We start from the raw sequence: 19,144 nt of genomic DNA, 5'->3' as shown, positions 1-19,144 counted from the left end.
CGCTCGACATGCAACCCGGGACACCCTTCTCTTCGCCTCGGTCCTCCGCATTCGCCTCCAAGGCCTCGCTCTTTTTCCTATGGATCATACTCTTGCTCGCGGATTTCCAGCGTCGCTTCAAGGGATGTTTCCAATTGTTTGTTCATCTTTAGCTAGGTTCACGTTTCTAGCACGCGAGTTTTAACCCTTTGCGATCGTATTATTAAATTTAGACATGGCTGTCGTACTGGTCGCAATTAATTTCCGTTGAAAGAGCAGTGATACATAATATGTCAGATTATGAATTATTTTGTGAACTTTAGGTATATGTTTACATAAGAATGTGTTTCAATGTGGTATCTTTCCAACATGGAGTCCTGGTCTTCGATTACATGTGTCGCAAAAATAATTAGTTTGACGTCTTCCGCCATTGATTTTTGCTGTTCGAATATACAAAACAATCTTTACCCTTTATATTTTGACAGTGCCGCAATATACGTAATTTGCCATTAAGCGTTTCTTCTTTATTTGAGTACAATGGTCTTCCTGATTTTGAAGATACTCCAATTGTTCCACTAAATTCCGGACAAACATGAAATGTGACATAGACGTCTTGTTTTCTGTTTTAGTTGACAGCTTATATAAAATGTAGCTGTTTCAACAAATTATTATACAGGTGTTGACCAGGTAGCTCGAAATCGAATTTTGATTTTGCGTTATCCTGGTAGATGGCAACTAGAAATATAAAAGGACGAATAATCAAAATTACGAGTATAGCAGTTACGTACTATTAGCGTTAATTATAACGCGATACTCTTCTATAATTTTGTCGAATTTACGATTAACATGATGAAGATTAAAGTATGCTCGACGTAAAATAAAACGGAAATTTAATTCTCGATAATGTATAAGTCCGTTGGATAATTTCAATAACAAACGAGCTGTCGAGCCGAGCGCCATCTAGCCTAACATAACCTAATAAATATAAACATAATTACGACGACTTTGGCTCCCAGAGGTAGGAAACAAATTACCCCGTCTAACCGAAGGACAGACATAGATATTTCTAGTTATACGAACGGTTTAACAGATTGCCTAATTAATAAACTAACTGGAATAATCACCATTCAGCATTCTGTTACGATCCACGCGTTTGAACGATCGAAACGGTGAACATCTAATGACTCGTTCGGACAAGATCGATGGGGTTGTCGTGTACGTGACGAGGGCGACGGTTCCGTCCCATAACAGAGCTATTTCCATGTCTTCTTCTGGGAACGCTTTCATTGGTACCCTGCCAGAAATTTTTCCCGGTATATATCCGTAAAGCCATAGAAACGTGTGTTACGACACCGGGCCGCTCTCGATGTTTCTCTTCGAGGAATCGTCCCGAGCATAAACATTACCAGGCCGTCGAAAGCTTAAAGTGGCACGAGTCGCGAATAAAGCGACCGGCCAATCCCTATGGGGCTCCTCGTGACTTTGCCCGACCACGGTTCCAGCCAGCTGAAAGGGTCCAGGTAGTGCGTTTCCCCTTTGAAGAGAGACAACTGCGTTCCAAACCTGTATTTTAGCCGCGGCGTTCTTTTGACGAATTATCAGAAATTACCAGAAACTATCGTAAGGGCGGACCCTAGGAAAGGTCCAATCCAATGGACGCGAGTTTCGTTGAAAATACACGTGAACGTAGTGGGAGTAGCGTGGAGACGTGTCAGGCAGTTGGACATACGTATCGTGTACAGTTCGTACTCGTTTGCAACTTGAATGAAGTGCATAGTGTCAATAGATAGACCTTCTCTAGCACAGTAGTAAAGATAGTCACGCAAATTCTCATTTTGTCGGTTGAAAATGGCTTTGATCACGGTTACGAGGAGGATTGTGTCCTTCTCCGCGATGAAGGAAGAAAATGGGACACCTGGTGACCAAATAGAGCAAGCGATTGGTTGAAAATGGCTTTGATCACGGTTACGAGGAGGATTGTGTCCTTCTCCGCGATGAAGGAAGAGAATGGGACACCTGGTGACCAAATAGAGCAAGCGATACCACCGTACTGTCATTGACATGACAGGATCGCGAGACGAGATAAGGCAAAAAGAGTGTCGACGTAATTTGTCCACTTACCACGTATATGGTAATAGGTTCCAGTAGCGTGAAAGATGGAATGAGAAGGAGTGGAGGGATTATTTCCAAGTGCATACCTCTAAATTCTGACAGTGCGTTTCTTTGGGAAGATTCCTAAATAGGGATAACGTGTCAGATAGTTTGATATATGCGTATACGTCGTTGGACGCGATTGATTTTGTCGAAATTCACCTGACGTTGGTATTTTTTGATCGTAGAAGGCGGAAGGTTGCAAAAAGAGCTGACCTACGCCTCGGAAGCACTGGGTGAAGCAGCCGCCTCGACGCATCAGCTCGTGATCCAAACGCCGAGGCATTCCGGGGCGAATATCTTGCACCCTGCCGCACTCAAGGAACATTTAGCGATCCTGAAGGCGGCGACGCAGGTCACCGTACACCTGTTCGAAATGTAAGCCTTTTTTCTTCTTTTCCTTCTCTTTTATTCCACTGTTTATTCTGCCGTCTCGCGTGATACGAAGCGTCTGACGGACTTGGCGGGAAAGAGGTCTGGATCTTCGTTGAATCTCCATCTGGCGAGGAGTTTTCGGGATTTTTTTGTCGAGATGATAGACAACGACGTTTTACTTAGGCTTAGCGTCAGTTTTATTGTCCGTAGAAATAGTTCTACTTATTTTATTGCAAGTCACCGAGCCTAAGATCCACTGAGAGGCTTAGAAAATGCTTAGAAAAGTCCACCTTCTCCAAGCAAGGGTGCTAGTGTCGAAAGAGTAGAGAAACAGTTTAAAAATACATTAATTACCGAAGAGCAACGTACAGATATAGTCCAATAACGTCTGAGGCTCGTTTAACCCTTTTAGTGCCGAGCGAAAAACGGGCGCCTGTGCATAGATAACCGGACGAATTTGACGAACTTACTAAGCTCATAAAATCCAAACTAAGAGTGATATTTAAAAAATTCAAAATGCAGTGTATTACGGGAGAAAGGGAGAATAACGTAATGCCAATTGTATTTAAATATTTATTAAAAATCATACGAATAACATCAATGTAAAACACGACGTAAAACATAGAAACAAGTTTCTTTTCCACAAACAATATTTGCACATAAGAATAATCGTTTGATCACAGTTTTACATAGTTCACATAGTATGAAGTATAACTATTACATTTTCAATAATTTTTAATAAATTAACCAATATCGGTCAATTTTAGCCTAGGCACTAACCAGCATAGAATATAACAAAAAGTTAAGCCCAAATAGAATTTTTTAAATTCTTTTGCAACGAAATTAGACCGTTTATAACGTTTTATAAATTCATTTTGAGCTTTCTCGCACTGTGAAGAATAAGGCGCCATCGCATACGCAACGATATATCATCGTTGGCACTTATCGCAAGTGTAGCGAACGACGATATATCGTCGTCCAGCACTAAAAGGGTTAAAGAAACGAAGGAACTTCTTGAGTTAAATATCGATCTCGTCTGACAGTTACAACGACGCCACTCGTTGAGAAGAGTAGAATACATCGAAAGGTCAATCTTCTCGGGATGAAGCGTAACTTTCCAATGAAAATAGCCTAATTTCGAACAAGTAACGGACGGAAAGTGACAGTGTTCTTGACAAACATCTTTTCGAAACTCGTTCCAACCTCTTTCCCGCGAACTTCGTGGACACCCCGTGAGTACCGGGGAGCGGCTGACTGAGAGACGCGATCGCCATCGTTTCGAGTTTTTCTCGAGAGCTCTTACCAAGCCGCAGTTATCGGCGAGACGGGGGTTAAAGGGATGCAAAACTTGTATTCATGAATGCATGTGTTCCGTGTCGCTTGCAGCACGTGGAAGCTGAAAGACATGTGTTACGCGCTGAACATACCCAACTTCGACATGCACTACATCGACCAGGTAATTTAGAACTACCACCACTTTACGTAGATGTAAGTGATACGCCGGACTACATACGTGTTCGTCGACTGTTCAGGTATTCGACGCGTGAAGTACGATATCGCGTTATTGTGCGCGCTCTGTGACTTCTCGATTTCCATTAGGAAACATCGAAACTAGCGATGGCTACGATAACGCTCCGATCATGCTTCTTCCACCAACGATGCGTAGGCGTTGCTTCCCGACCGGCGCAGTTCACTTTTCTATCAGAAACATAATAGTTACAATCTTCCGTTTCATTCGATGTAAAGTAATTCGATCTATGGTATCATACGAATTTCCTGTAAAATTACTTTAACAAATATATTCACCGAACAGAGTAGCACTTGGATTTTTTTTTTACCTTGAAACATTTTGATTTTAAGTAACTTAAGTTATTTAAGTATATGTTTCTTTTGAAATATTCGACGTTTTGGGAATTAAATTAATTAAGACGAACTTTCAAATTCGGTTTAATAATTTGTAAGAAATAGTACTATTTTGTTGTAATTGTAAAGATCAATGTCGCGCAGAATAAGGAATTTTTGCCTTAAAATATACAGTTTCATAATTACTAACTGAAAAAATTGATTTACAATTGTTATTTTCGATTTAACGTTCATCCCCCATTTCCTAACCTCAAATAAACTTTACATCTCCATTGAAAGAAAGATATATACAATTGCCTTCGCCAGAAGCAATGTTCCTTAGTCTGCGTCCATTTAATAACAAATATATGACATGTAATATAAAATGGAGGAATCGTAAGATTCTCAGAGTGGTAGGAAAAGCAGGAGACAAAATCGTGCCCATCGCTAGGCGCAGCACGTATCCGCGCCGGATCCCTTCGTTTGTTTCCCGGGCGTCCAGTCGCCACGTCGTTCCCGAACAGCTCACGTACAGTCGTAAACGTCGAAAATTGAATACGACGCTTGAAAAGCCGAACGGGGACGACGGTTTGCACGTATAAGTCGCGCGTTCGTATCCCGCGCTCACGCGTGCTGCGCCGTTTCTTGCGCGCCGCTAACGAGCAGACGCGTTAGACGCGTTTCGAGGGACGGGAAAAGGGAAAACCGCGAAAGCAGCGTGAGAGACACGCAGCGCTCCGAGCGGCGCTTCCGCGGTGTTACCGGCCGAGTTTCACCGCGCTGCTGCTGCTCTCGATTTAGTGCTCTAATTTTTTTTACCGCCATCAAGGGAACGGTCGATCTTCCACTGTTTCTGAAGTGATCGCGACGATTCAGCGAGTTCGATATCAGTGAGATAGTGGGCAAATTTTACGTTGACACTTTTGGTTAGAGTTTCCGATGATATCTGGGATTCCTAACCTCTTTGCTGCGGTGCTCGTAGTGACAATTTCATACACCACGTGTTTTGCAATAAAGTGTTATCTACGCTAATAATATACAATTGTATATTTGAATTGAGAAATTGCGTGATAGCTGACAGATTAGTTGTAATGAGAAACGTCAACAATCGAGTGAACGACAATCAGGTGTGTACGTATTCCTTCGGCTATTATCGATTATTTTCGTTGCTGGAGGTGCATTCGGAGATAGTCGGTCAAAGTGGGCGCTTCTATTGAACAGATATTGGGTTTTATATTTATTTCCTATTTTCGAGGCTGTTTGTTAACTGGTGCGGATTAAACGTTCAAATTACTTTTAAGGAATTAAATTTTTTGAAAATTTGTGAATTTATAAGAGGAAAGACATAGCAGATGTAAAATAGTTCGGAGATTGAATCTACGTACAGAGCCAATTAATGATGCATTGATAAAAGCGGAATCTTCGAAGCCGGTAATCATAAAAATTAAATTCTGAGATAAAGGTACCACTTCATATTTTCGATGTCCATTTTTTCCCGACAGCTTAAATCGTACATTACGATTGTAACACCAGCTACGAAACACTCGGTATAATTGTAGAGTAGAGAGATTGAAACATAGGAACGGTACGTAATTTCACAGAAACGATCACCAACGTCCGTGCGATTCATCAAGTTTCAATCTCGTAGTTTCTGTTGAATGATAGATGTTCCGGTATGCAGGAATTGCCCGGAGCCGCCGACTAAATCACATAGCGGTGTCCTGTATCTCAGGCAAACAGGAATATTATTATCCAAGGGCTAGGTATGAGGTGCCTTGCTTTTAACACGACTGCGTCTCCTGTCCCTGATAACTGCAATCGTCTTTACACTCGCAGAGCAAATTACTGTTTACATGAATAACGTGATTGAAATAGTACGTAATTGATATATAATATCTACGAGAGAAATATACTATTCATGAGGTAGGATATTTAATTCACACGATGTATTTTCGCACGAGCCCACTCGAACACAATTTTTATTCCATCAATTACGGACGAAATGTACTTACAGCACCCTGCATGCACGCAACTTGCTATACGTACACTCGTACTCACAGTTGCGGTGTTTCAGGCTCCTCTCATTCCGTACATTATTTTCTTTGTAAATAAAGCGTTTACTTAATATCACACTATAAATCAACTTATAAATCATTTTATACAAGTGGACGCAGTTTGAATTTAAAATTTTAATTAATTTTAACTAGTATGAAGTGCAATCTTTTATTAGTAACTTCGAAACAAAATTCGAATAAATTGTAATATTTCTGTAAATTATTCGTACGACAATATTCGTAAAAACTAAAATTTCTTTATTTCATTCATTATTTAAGTATAAAAAGCTTTGTGTGACACACTTCGACAAAATCGATGCAACGGATATTTTTCATTTTATTACAATTATATTGTTTCAATAACAGCAGTTCCAAGAAATGACGTCACTTTCTTAGAAATTCTAGACGCCAGAAGTTTGATGCCAGTTTTGTCAAATTGTAACAAGAGAATATGATGTCATAGGAGGTATTTCGCCCCAGGCAATTCCAAGAAATGACGTCACTTTCTTAGAAATTCTAGACGCCAGAAGTTTGATGCCAGTTTTGTCAAATTGTAACAAGAGAATATGATGTCATAGGAGGTATTTCGCCCAGGCAATTCCGAGAAATGACGTCAGTTTCCAAGAAATTGTTGCAGCCAGAAGTTTGGTGACAGTTTTTCCAATTTGTGACAGGAGAATATGATGCCGTAGGAGGTATTTCGCCCCAGGCAATTCCGAGAAATGACGTCAGTTTCCAAGAAATTGTTGCAGCCAGAAGTTTGGTGACAGTTTTTCCAATTTGTAACAGGAGAAAATGATGCCGTAGGAGGTATTTCGCCCCAGGCAATTCCGAGAAATGACGTCAGTTTCCTAGAAAGTCTCGCGGCCAGAAGTTTGGTGCCACTTTTGCCAATTTTTAACAGGACAATATGATGCCGTAGAAGGTATTTCGCCCCAGGCAATTCCAAGAAATGACGTCAGTTTCCAATAAACTCTCGCGGCCAGAAGTTTGGATCCAGTTTTGCCAATTTGTGACAGGAGAATATGATGCCGTAGAAGGTATTTCGCCCAGGCAATTCCGAGAAATGACGTCAGTTTCCAAGAAATTGTTGCAGCCAGAAGTTTGGTGACAGTTTTTCCAATTTGTGACAGGAGAATATGATGCCGTAGGAGGTATTTCGCCCCAGGCAATTCCGAGAAATGACGCCAGTTTCCAAGAAATTGTTGCAGCCAGAAGTTTGGTGACAGTTTTTCCAATTTGTAACAGGAGAAAATGATGCCGTAGGAGGTATTTCGCCCCAGGCAATTCCGAGAAATGACGTCAGTTTCCTAGAAAGTCTCGACGCCAGATGTTTGGTGCCAGTTTTGCCAATTTGTAACAGGAGAATATGATGCCGTAGGAGGTATTTCGCCCCAGGCAATTCCGAGAAATGACGTCAGTTTCCTAGAAAGTCTCGCGGCCAGAAGTTTGGTGCCACTTTTGCCAATTTTTAACAGGACAATATGATGCCGTAGAAGGTATTTCGCCCCAGGCAATTCCGAGAAATGACGTCAGTTTCCTAGAAAGTCTCGCGGCCAGAAGTTTGGTGCCACTTTTGCCAATTTTTAACAGGACAATATGATGCCGTAGAAGGTATTTCGCCCCAGGCAATTCCAAGAAATGACGTCAGTTTCCTAGAAAATCTCGCGGCTGGAGGTTTGATTCCAGTTTTGCCAATTTGTAACAGGAGAATATGATGCCGTAGGAGGTATTTTGCCCCAGGCAATTCCGAGAAATGTCGTCAGTTTCCAAGAAATTGTTCCATCCAGAAGTTCGGTGCCAGTTTTTCCAATTTGTAACAGGCGAATATGATGCCGTAGGAGGTATTTCGCCCCAGGCAATTCCGAGAAATGTCGTCAGTTTCCAAGAAATTGTTCCATCCAGAAGTTCGGTGCCAGTTTTTCCAATTTGTAACAGGCGAATATGATGCCGTAGGAGGTATTTCGCCCCAGGCAATTCCGAGAAATGTCGTCAGTTTCCAAGAAATTGTTCCATCCAGAAGTTCGGTGCCAGTTTTTCCAATTTGTAACAGGCGAATATGATGCCGTAGGAGGTATTTCGCCCCAGGCAATTCCGAGAAATGTCGTCAGTTTCCTAGAATGTCTCGCGGCCAGAAGTTTGGTGCCAGTTTTGCCAATTTGTAACAGGAGAATATGATGCCATGGGAGGTATTTCGCCCCAGGCAATTCCGAGAAATGACGTCAGTTTCCTAGAATGTCTCGACGCCAGATGTTTGGTGCCAGTTTTGCCAATTTGTAACAGGAGAATATGATGCCATAGAAGGTATTTCGCCCCAGGCAATTCCGAGGAATGTCGTCAGTTTCCTAGAATGTCTCGACGCCAGATGTTTAGTGCCAGTTTTGCCAATTTGTAACAGGACAATATGATGCCGTAGGAGGTATTTCGCCCCAGGCAATTCCAAGAAATGACTTCTGTTTCCAGGAAATTCCCGCGGCTGGAGGTTTGATTCCAGTTTTGCCAATTTGTAACAGGACAGTATGATGCCGTAGGAGGTATTTCGCCCCAGTCAATTCCGAGAAATGACGTCAGATTCCTAGAAAGTCTCGCGGCCAGAAGTTTGGTGCCAGTTTTGCCAATTTGTAACAGGAGAATATGATGCCATGGGAGGTATTTCGCCCCAGGCAATTCCAAGAAATGACGTCTGTTTCCAGGAAATTATCGCGGCTGGAGGTTTGATTCCAGTTTTGCCAATAGTTAACAGGAGAATATGATGCCGACGGAGGTATTTCGCCCCAGGCATTTTCAAGAACTGACGTCAGTTTCCAAGAAATTGTTGCAGCCAGAAGTTTGGTGCCAGTTTTTCCAATTTGCAACAGGAGAATATGATGCCGTAGGAGGTATTTCGCCCCAGTCAATTCCGAGAAATGACGTCAGTTTCCAAGAAATTGTTGCAGCCAGAAGTTTGGTGCCAGTTTTGTCAATTTGTAACAGGAGAATATGATGCCGTGGGAGGTATTTCGCCCCAGGCATTTTCGAGAACTGACGTCACTTTCCTGGGAATTCTCTACGCCAGAAGTTTGGTGCCAGTTTTGTCAATTTGTAACAGGAGAATATGATGCCGTGGGAGGTATTTCGCCCCAGGCATTTTCGAGAACTGACGTCACTTTCCTGGGAATTCTCTACGCCAGAAGTTTGGTGCCAGTTTTGTCAATTTGTAACAGGAGAATATGATGTCGAAGGAGGTATTTTGCCCCAGGCATTTTCGAGAACTGACGTCATTTTCCTGGAAATTCTCTACGCCAGAAGTTTGGTGCTAGTTTTGCCAATTTGTAACAGGAGAATATGATGTCGAAGGAATTATTTCGCTCCAGGCATTTCCGAGAAGTGACGTCCCTTTGCTAGAAATTCTCTGCGCCAGAAGTTTGGTGCCAGTTTTGCCAATTTGTAACAGGAGAATATGATGCTGTAGGAAGTATTTCGCCCCTGGAAATTCGTAGTTATTGACGACATATTGTTACCAATTTACATAACTAAAATTCACGGAGTTTCGTATAATCCTTTGTTCAAATTGTGCCTCGTGTTATCACATCGATGCGGTAGGAGGTACTTAATTCTCGGCAACTCGAAAAAGATAATGTCAATTTGTTTAAATTTTTGGAAACTAAAATTGAATTTGTATTGGATGAATTTATGGTGCATTATCTTTTGAGATTTAAAATCATTTAATATATCTTATCCGCAACTTCAATCAATTGTGTCCAATTTTTAATTAACCCATTCATTAAATTCTTTAAACGCCTGTTCATTACCCAATACCACCAGCGAGGAAAGTTAGTATGCGAACTTTTATTTGGAACAAAGACGTATAAGAATAAGAAATTCACGAAAGAAGCTGTTTACCTGTATCGTCTCGCGTTCGTGTGTAGAAAAGATTACGGTGGGGTAAAAACGTGAATCGCATACGACACAATTTAATACAGTTCGCGTTGATACCTTGTTATTATGCAAAGCTAATAGCACTGTTGTCCATTTAACCTGGCCCTCACTCTTTGTGTGTTTCCTCTGTTTTACCCGTTTATTAATTGTAACTTCCCAACCGATTGTTATAACCAATATTAATATCTTATAATTATCCGCAGTTTCGAAATTTTGAAATTTGATATCAATCTTCTTTTCCACGTCCATTACGCTGCATTTTACTAATACACTGGCAATGAGCTTAAAATTTTGACCCAACGGCCAATTTAAGTTTACTGAAATTAGTCCATTATTAAACTTATTAATAAAGATACACAGGGTCCATGAAGATCCTTTTATGAAATCATTTTTTTAAAAACAAGACGCAATTCCTTCTTCCATTTTTTGGCAGAATGCAATTTTCGAATATAAGGATTATATTCTGCTTGGTCTACTCCTTATCTTTATATCTAAATCTTATATATTTATTATTTTTCTGAAAGCTCTATTACTATTTTCTCTGCAATAAATTTTGTGAAGATCTGCACGATACTCTGTCGCAATATTTTCATTCGTCTCTTTATAATGAACTATCCACTTATCTGCTTCGAATGGAATCTATTAATTCATCATCAAATGTCTATGTACCTTCCATGCTAAAATCAAAATGAAAACAAGAACGTTTTACCAGTCGCACACGAATTAATACCGCCATAATTGTCCACCGCGAAGGGGGCAACGGAAAAAGAGGAGCTTAACGCGTCCTCGATTAAATTTCGTCGCGCAACTGCGGGGACCACCTTGACGACAATGTAACGAATGTCCGCTAGGTTCCTCGAATCCTATCCAAATTCATATTATTCGTAAATCAAGGGGGCCGAAAAAACGAAACGCTTCGCTGGAGAGACCGCCCTATTCGAGTTTCCGAGAACACACAGGTGGCCTCCCATAATGCCTCGCTACCAAGAAAAACCTTATGGCGATCGTTAGTGTCCACTATCGAAGAAAAGGAGAAATAATCGTAAATCGGTGCCGGGAACTTACGATTCGTCATCGAATAATTCATTAAATACATCGGAACGTGACAATTTCTTTCGTCCCCTTGCTCTAAGAGAACATTGTGCTAGACTGGCCTCTATGATGTCCCATGACTGAGACGGTCCGTCGATTTCATTCGTTTCGTCGTTCGAACTCGCTGAATCGATCGTTTCTGTCATTCCTCTCTGACCCTCGAGTCTTTTCCTACAGACTGACAATTGACAAATTATTTTTATTTCTAAATCGATGCAATATCCTGTAGTCTCTCGTGAAAGTATTTGTACAATTGTGTCTCACTTGTGACAAACGTAGTGCATTTGAACTTCGAGGATGATACTGCATTTATGGGAACATGCTGGTGGGATGGGAATAACTCTTTAAGTCTGAACATATTGCGAAAATTATGTAGGAGATGCAAAATTATTCGAGCATACGAATTTTTCAAAAATATTCCACAATGCGAATTATTTCTGTATTAATTTATGTTATTTATGGGTATTTAATTAATAATTATTTATTTAATTATAATATTATTATTGATTAATATTGATTAATAATTAGTATTTAACCCTTTGCGCTCGACGATTTTTTGGCTAAAGAGGGGTACGAGTTGAATGACTGATGATATTTTTTGAGCAGTGAATAAGAAATAGTATAATAATTAACACGTTAAAAGAATTATTTAATTTCGATATTTCACATAATAGTACATTATTTTAAATTTGATATATTAATTAATATCGAGCTTCGAAATTTTATGAAATGGCGACTGAAGGGCGCCTCTCGAGTGCAAAGGGTTAATACTTTTAGCATTGTAATCACGATTAGTCAGAGTCTCTGTATAGGTGTATTTCACTGCAGTAATTATTTTCGAAAATAAAAGACACTCGAATGCTTCCACGACCGACTGCATACTTGTTTTCTATGTCTTTGTAGCCAATTTTCACGATTAAAAATTAAAGAAATCGGAGAATATCAGGGGTTGGAGAAGACCCGAGGTTTACGTGGGTCGAAATCGAATTCTCTAGTAATTGCAAAATTTCGTGGAACGAAACAAAGCCATTTTCAATCGTGTAAAATATTCGGAAATGTATTGTGATATTATTTTTGATTAATGGATTAGTAGAGCAGCTCGTAACGAATGTTTAATTCTAGATCTTCGATAGTATCATACCATGCGCCATCATTACACCCCTCGACTGTTTCTGGGAAGGTAGCAAGCTCCTGGGCCCCGAGTACCCCGTGCACATACCGTAAGTATAATAAAAGCATGTTTGGAAAAATGTTACCTTTATTTGAAATTTATTAGACCGTATAATTTCGTAATTTACGACTGAGCGATCGTCGTTCGTCGGATGATCGAGTAAATCTTCGTTGGCTGTAAAAATCAGCGGGCTAATTAATCGGGAATACGCGTAGAATTAATTTGTCTGAATATTCATTTACCTTCTATGATTATCGTTGAATGCATGGCCGAGCTTTTTGCGGTATAAGAAGCAAGCCGAGGCTTCGCATAACTATACACGAAACGCTTGGTGTAGCTTATGGATGCAGATATTATACTTCTTGAACTAATTAGACGTGCGTTCGAGTGACTTTATCGTGGATAATTAGCCTTCTAAATTTCTCCGATTGGAATTTCATGTTATAACACTTTATTACTATAGTATTACTCTAATATTATTACCATAGTATTACTGTAGTGCTATAGTACTTTATTCGCCATCGTTTGTTATTATTCATTAGAATTTCGAAATTTTGCGTGCCTATTTTCAAAAGCTCTAAATTTCAAAAACGTTCCAAATTTCTCCGATTGAAATTTCATGTTATAGTACTTTATTACTATAGTATTACTATAATATTATTACCATAGTATTACTGTAATACTATAGTACTTTTTATTATAATACCTTATTCGCCATCGTTTGTTATTATCCATTAGAAGTTCGAAATTTTGCACTCCGGTTTTCAAAAGCTCTAAATTTCAAAAACGTTCCAAATTTCTCCGATTGAAATTTCATGTTATAGTACTTTATTACCATAGTATTACTATAATATTATTACCATAGTATTACTGTAATACTATAGTACTTTTTATTATAATACCTTATTCGCCATCGTTTGTTATTATCCATTAGAAGTTCGAAATTTTGCACTCCGGATTTCAAAAGCCCTAAATTTCAAAAGCGTTCCAAATTTCTCCGATTGAAATTTCATGTTATAGTACTTTATTACTATAGTATTACTATAATATTATTACCATAGTATTACTGTAGTGCTATAATACTTTTTACTATAGTACTTTATTCGCCATCGTTTGTTATTATCCATTAGAAGTTCGAAATTTTGCACTCCGGTTTTCAAAAGCTCTAAATTTCAAAAACGTTCCAAATTTCTCCGATTGAAATTTCATGTTATAGTACTTTATTACTATAGTATTACTATAATATTATTACCATAGTATTACTGTAATACTATAGTACTTTTTATTATAATACCTTATTCGCCATCGTTCGTTATTATCCATTAGAAGTTCGAAATTTTGCACTCCAGTTTTCAAAAGCCTCGTATTTTTTCGTGCGAGCAATTTAGAAACAATTCAGAACAATTTACGAGCAATTTCACGGTCCCTGTATGTAAAAATTCGATTTTATAAATTAATTTATAATTTCTTTTACCGGAGTCGAGTCACACTAAAGTGATACTGCTCGTGGGTTCTTGCTCGTAAAGATTAATTCCAACTCTAACTTCATTTTTCCACGAGGATAATTATTATCGTCACGAATTATGTATAACGAACAGGCTGTTCCGAGGGTAAATAGTACTCGGTAACGGTTAGTAATTAACTATCAAAAGAATAGCAAAGCTTGAAGATAATTCTAGTTCCAACAGATCGATCAAATTATTGACTAGCTATGAGCCTGCTATCTTCGCGATTATCTAAAACGTGCAATTGCTTTTGACGAAATTAATCATTAATTAATTGCGCGTCGGTAATATCTAGGGAATTGCAATTATGAATTACTGAAATATTAACTACATACTTACATACTTCGTCACTTCACTGTTACATAATTATTACATAATTATTATCTCGATTACAAGTCAGCAATTCCAACATAAAGGTCCCTCGAATCGCGAGAAGGAATTTCTGCAGAAAGTTAGTCCAACGAAGGTTCCGAAATTAAATCGCGATATCCTCGCGATTATTTTTAATTACTATAAATTATTATCGATTATTGTTAATTGCGACTAGTATTTAATTATACTATATAAATTATAATTCTATTTAAATTACAATACTATTTCAATTATAATTCTATTTAAATTACAATACTATTTAAATTATAGTTCTATTTAAATTACAATACTATTTCAATTATAATATCATTGGAAAAAATTTGGTATCATTAACAACCCTTTGCACTCGAGAGGCACCCTTCAGTCGCCATTTAATAAAATTTCGAAGATCGATATTAATTAATACGTGAAATTTAAGATAACGTAACGATGTGTGAAATATCGAAATCAAATAATTCCACGTATTAATTATTATACTATTTCTTATTTACTGCTGAAAAAAGTATCGTCAGCTTTATAGCAGAAAATCTTTGAACTCCTACATTTTCCTTAACTAAAATGTCGTCGAGTGCAAAGGGTTAATTAACGATCGCTCGGTTGGGTAATCGCGAAAAATACGCAAATATGGCGGACAAAATGATTGATCTTACCTTTCGATTATCGTGCCACGGCAGGGGCGCCCAGGCACACAAGCCGGTGCAGTGGACGAATCTGAATCCGTCGGGGATGCTGGACGAGATGAAGAAACTGCAGTTCATGTTTCCCTTCAAAATTCTGGAGGACTACATGAAGAGGGCCGGGATAACGAACGGCTACCAAAGCAAGCCCTGCCTCGACCCGACGGACCCGGAGTGTCCGGAAACCGCGCCCAACAAAAAATCGCAGCAGGTAAGCAAGCTTCTCAGAGCGAGCAGAGCCAGCAAACGCACCTTGTCTCCGAGATTGTAGTACGAGCCGGCCGTGTGTCCACCGATTAAGGTGAAAGTCTTCGCGTGTAATTGTTGATACACGGGTAGTCCGACGCGTTTCGTGGCGTCGTCTTTTGATACCGACAAATTCGGATTAAATTGCGCAAAAAGGATGCTCGTAACCGTTGCTGTGAATTGGCTTGGTAAAAAGGCAGTCGGAATGTACGAGTTTTCTTCCCTTCTTTTTTCTCTTTCCTTTCTTTCTATCTCTTTTCTCGTCTGCTTCCTCCTTTTCCCAAGTACTGTCACGATTTTTCCGTGTGGATCTTGTGTGATGATGATCTACGAAGATTATTAAACGGAAGATCCGTGTTTTATACGTGGTAGTTGAATTTAGGGTGATAGGACGAGGGTGGTCCATGAGGTTGACAGGTCTTCCATTTTGTTTCGCAGTTTTGGTAAAATAGAGTGAAAATTTGTCCGTTGATCTTTGCTTTTGGGGACGCTGAATGTGACTAATTTATTAATTTATTAATTAATCATAGGGTATATTTGGAATTTTATATTTGGTCGGTTTGACATTTGACACGCGTGACTACTGGCTTTTCTAGCACTAAACGTACCGGTGTTTTACACCTGTTACACCTGTTCTTACCATAAGGAGTCAAGTGATCCCTCGTGGTATATAAGGTATACAAAGAATTTTTCTCGGTGAAGAATAAGTTAAGAGAAAAACGGAAAGCGAGAAATTAAACAATCAGATAATATGAGAATTTGCAGAAAATCAAATGGGCGAAAGAAATAACAACGAATGTACAATTTATAAAGTAAATTTTGAAAGGGGTTATTTAACTCCGTTTTGTACGTTTAGTGTTAAAAGAAAAGAAAACTCACTGTAATATGATTTCCTCGACTCACACGTACATCATTTTCCAAATCAACCTGTTGCAACGCTGTAACTCACGATTGAAATTTCACGGAGTTGTAAGGGTTGCGAGGCTGACATGATAGGGTTGAGACTGCAATCTAATCGAACTTAAATAATTTAGTCCTGGTTAGGACTTATTTTATTATTTTTATTATTACTTGTAAAGTAACTGTGAATTGAAAATTGCAACGCTAATTACCAATTTTAACCTTACCAAATTGAATCGAAGTCGTTGGTTGAGTTTAATCCCTTGACTACGGCAGATTTTGATACGCAACGGCCGTACCATATGGCAGGAGTTGAGTTACGATGTGCACCATTTTTGTGAAAACAAGCGCCCTCCGTGTCAGAAAGCCAAACTACGCCGCGCATCCATAGGTGACCTTCGTGTTACAAACGCAAAATTTTTAAGCGCCCATAAGCACCCTTCGTGTCACAAACGCAAAATCTCTAAGCGCCCATAGGCGCCCTTCGTGTCACAAACACAAAATTTCTAAGAGTCTATAGGCGCCCTTCGTGTCACAAACACAAAATTTCTAAGAGTCTGTAGGCGCCCTTCGTGTCACAAACGCAAAATTTCTAAGCGCCCTTCGTGTCACAAACGCAAAATTTCTAAGCGCCCTTCGTGTCACAAACGCAAAATTTCTAAGCGCCCTTCGTGTTACAAACGCAAAATTTCTAAGCGCCTATAAGCACCCTTCGTGTCACAAACGCAAAATTTTTGAGCGCCCATAAGCACCCTTCGTGTCACAAACGCAAAAGCTCTAAGCGCCCATAGGCGCCCTTCGTGTCACAAACACAAAATTTCTAAGAGTCTATAGGCGCCCTTCGTGTCACAAACACAAAATTTCTAAGAGTCTGTAGGCGCCCTTCGTGTCACAAACGCAAAATTTATAGGCGCCCTTCGTGTCACAAACGCAAAATTTCTAAGCGCCCTTCGTGTCACAAACGCAAAATTTCTAAGCGCCCTTCGTGTCACAAACGCAAAATCTCTAAGCGCCCATAAGCGCCCTTCGTGTCACAAACGTAAAATCCCTAAGCGCCCATAGGCGCCCTTCGTGTTACAAACGCAAAATTTCTAAGCGCCCATAGGCGCCCACAGTAGTCAAGTTGTTAATCTACTCGACACGGGAGTCTATGTTCGAATCCGCTGGGTCCACGCGTGCCACTGTTTATATAACTTTGGGTGCGTCGCGGTTGGTCGGCGCGAGGCCTGCGTGAAGCTAGCATGTTTACCTATTGGTCGTGTCTCTTAGCTCCGCGTATTGGCTACGACTTGGCTCCTCGATGGCGGGAAGCATATAAACAAACACCATGATTTATGGCCCTTTCCTAGGAACTGACATGTCCAGGTGACTGTCAACGCAACACCGGTAATAAACAAACGAACCAATTTCCAACTCGACTTAGGAATCTCGGTCTCGGGCACCTACTCGAGACTGACCTCTTCGCGAAATTCTCGCGGATATCAGGCTCGGTTCATGCCCTCGCGTCGGTCATTCTTGACCGTCTGGCTACGCTATCTCAGGTAGCAAGTTCGTGACACGCGTGTTACGCCACACGCCAGGCCGATTGGTAACGTAGCGCGGATCGTGCGGCAAAAAGCCCGCCAACCACTTATTAGCACGCTTGTCCATGCGTCAGTGGGATCGATGTTATAACTCATAGGGCTACGTGCAATTATGCCGGGTCCGTTTATTAGCTTTAATTCTGTCTTAGCCTGGTTCATAGCGGGATTTACGGCCGCGATCGATCTCTCGGCCGCGAGATCCATGCTCGTGAATAATCGTCGCGTATCGCCATTGCGGAACGTCGAATTGCAAAGCTGTCGAGGGGGTTCATACGAGTTTTATGTTGATAAATAAGTTTATAAAATGTGAGCAAAAATAGCGTTCATTTAATAAAACTGTAACGCTTTGTATCGGGATTACGAGTGAAAAGAAATAACTATCTTTAATTTTAATTAGGAGAACAGGAAAGGAGAAAATTTAAAAAATTGGAGAAATATTGGAAAATTGATTATTATTATTATTTAAGGATTTAAAGGTTCAGGGTTTTATAATTTTGTTTTATTCTTACTTTGGTACAGCAGATAATCTTTATTCGCATGGTTATAGCTCTTTTCGTACTGACTAAGTATAAAATCGCATAATAGATGTTAGCATTAGTTCCATAGATGGAACTACGTGATCTATGTACATATGTCGCGATTATGGAGCACGCGTGTTTTAACAATTATACGTACGCTAAAAGCCATCACGCAGGCAAGTGACCGAGGCAACGCTGAATGCGGAATTTTAAATCGAATGTTTAAAGATATTATGTTATTTATAGGAAGTGGTAGGTTTAGTATTGAAACGTGTCGGAGCTTCGTGAAACGCACGTTTCCATTTGGAATTCTAGCATCGTGTAATTATAATACTTGGGTACTAATACAGTGTAGGGTAAAAGCTAAGTTTTTCGACCCTTTGTACTCTGACAATTTTTTGATACAATTTAGAAAAGCTCTAGTACACTTTTGACATAAGAATCCTCTTAAAATTAGAAATGTAAATTTATTTATGTAATAACCTTTTCCCTTTTCTATTATTTTTTGAAAGAAAAGCGAAACCAAATAAGTTATTCTAATTTAATTAATATAATTTATTATAATTAATATAATTTTGAAGAGCTCTAGTACCCTTTTGACATGAAAACCCTTTTAAAATCATAAATATAAATTTGTTTATATAATAAGCTTTCCCCCTTTCTATTATTTTTTGAAATAAAAATGAAACCAAATAAGTTACTATAATTTAATTAATATAATTTATATAATTTATTATAATTAATATAATTTTGAAGAGCTA

The 19,144-nt window shown here is 39.4% G+C and overlaps 1 protein-coding gene across 1 annotated transcript in view; it reads left to right on the top strand.

Moving 5' to 3' along the window:
* Positions 1-19,144, top strand: part of ptc (protein patched) — a 95,585-nt gene that overhangs the window by 51,907 nt on the left and 24,534 nt on the right. Inside the window, exons 3-6 of the mRNA XM_017905002.1 lie at positions 2,319-2,508; positions 3,892-3,961; positions 12,534-12,631; positions 15,134-15,347. Of these exons, the coding sequence (XP_017760491.1) occupies positions 2,319-2,508; positions 3,892-3,961; positions 12,534-12,631; positions 15,134-15,347 (572 nt within the window). The remainder of the gene's footprint in view (positions 1-2,318; positions 2,509-3,891; positions 3,962-12,533; positions 12,632-15,133; positions 15,348-19,144) is intronic.

The sequence above is a fragment of the Eufriesea mexicana genome, unplaced genomic scaffold (assembly GCF_001483705.2).
Source record: "Eufriesea mexicana isolate 0111107269 unplaced genomic scaffold, ASM148370v2 scaffold3550, whole genome shotgun sequence".
Classification (NCBI taxonomy): domain Eukaryota; kingdom Metazoa; phylum Arthropoda; class Insecta; order Hymenoptera; family Apidae; genus Eufriesea; species Eufriesea mexicana.
Note: the sequence above shows the minus strand (reverse complement) of the source record. Positions and strands in the feature narration are given on the sequence as shown.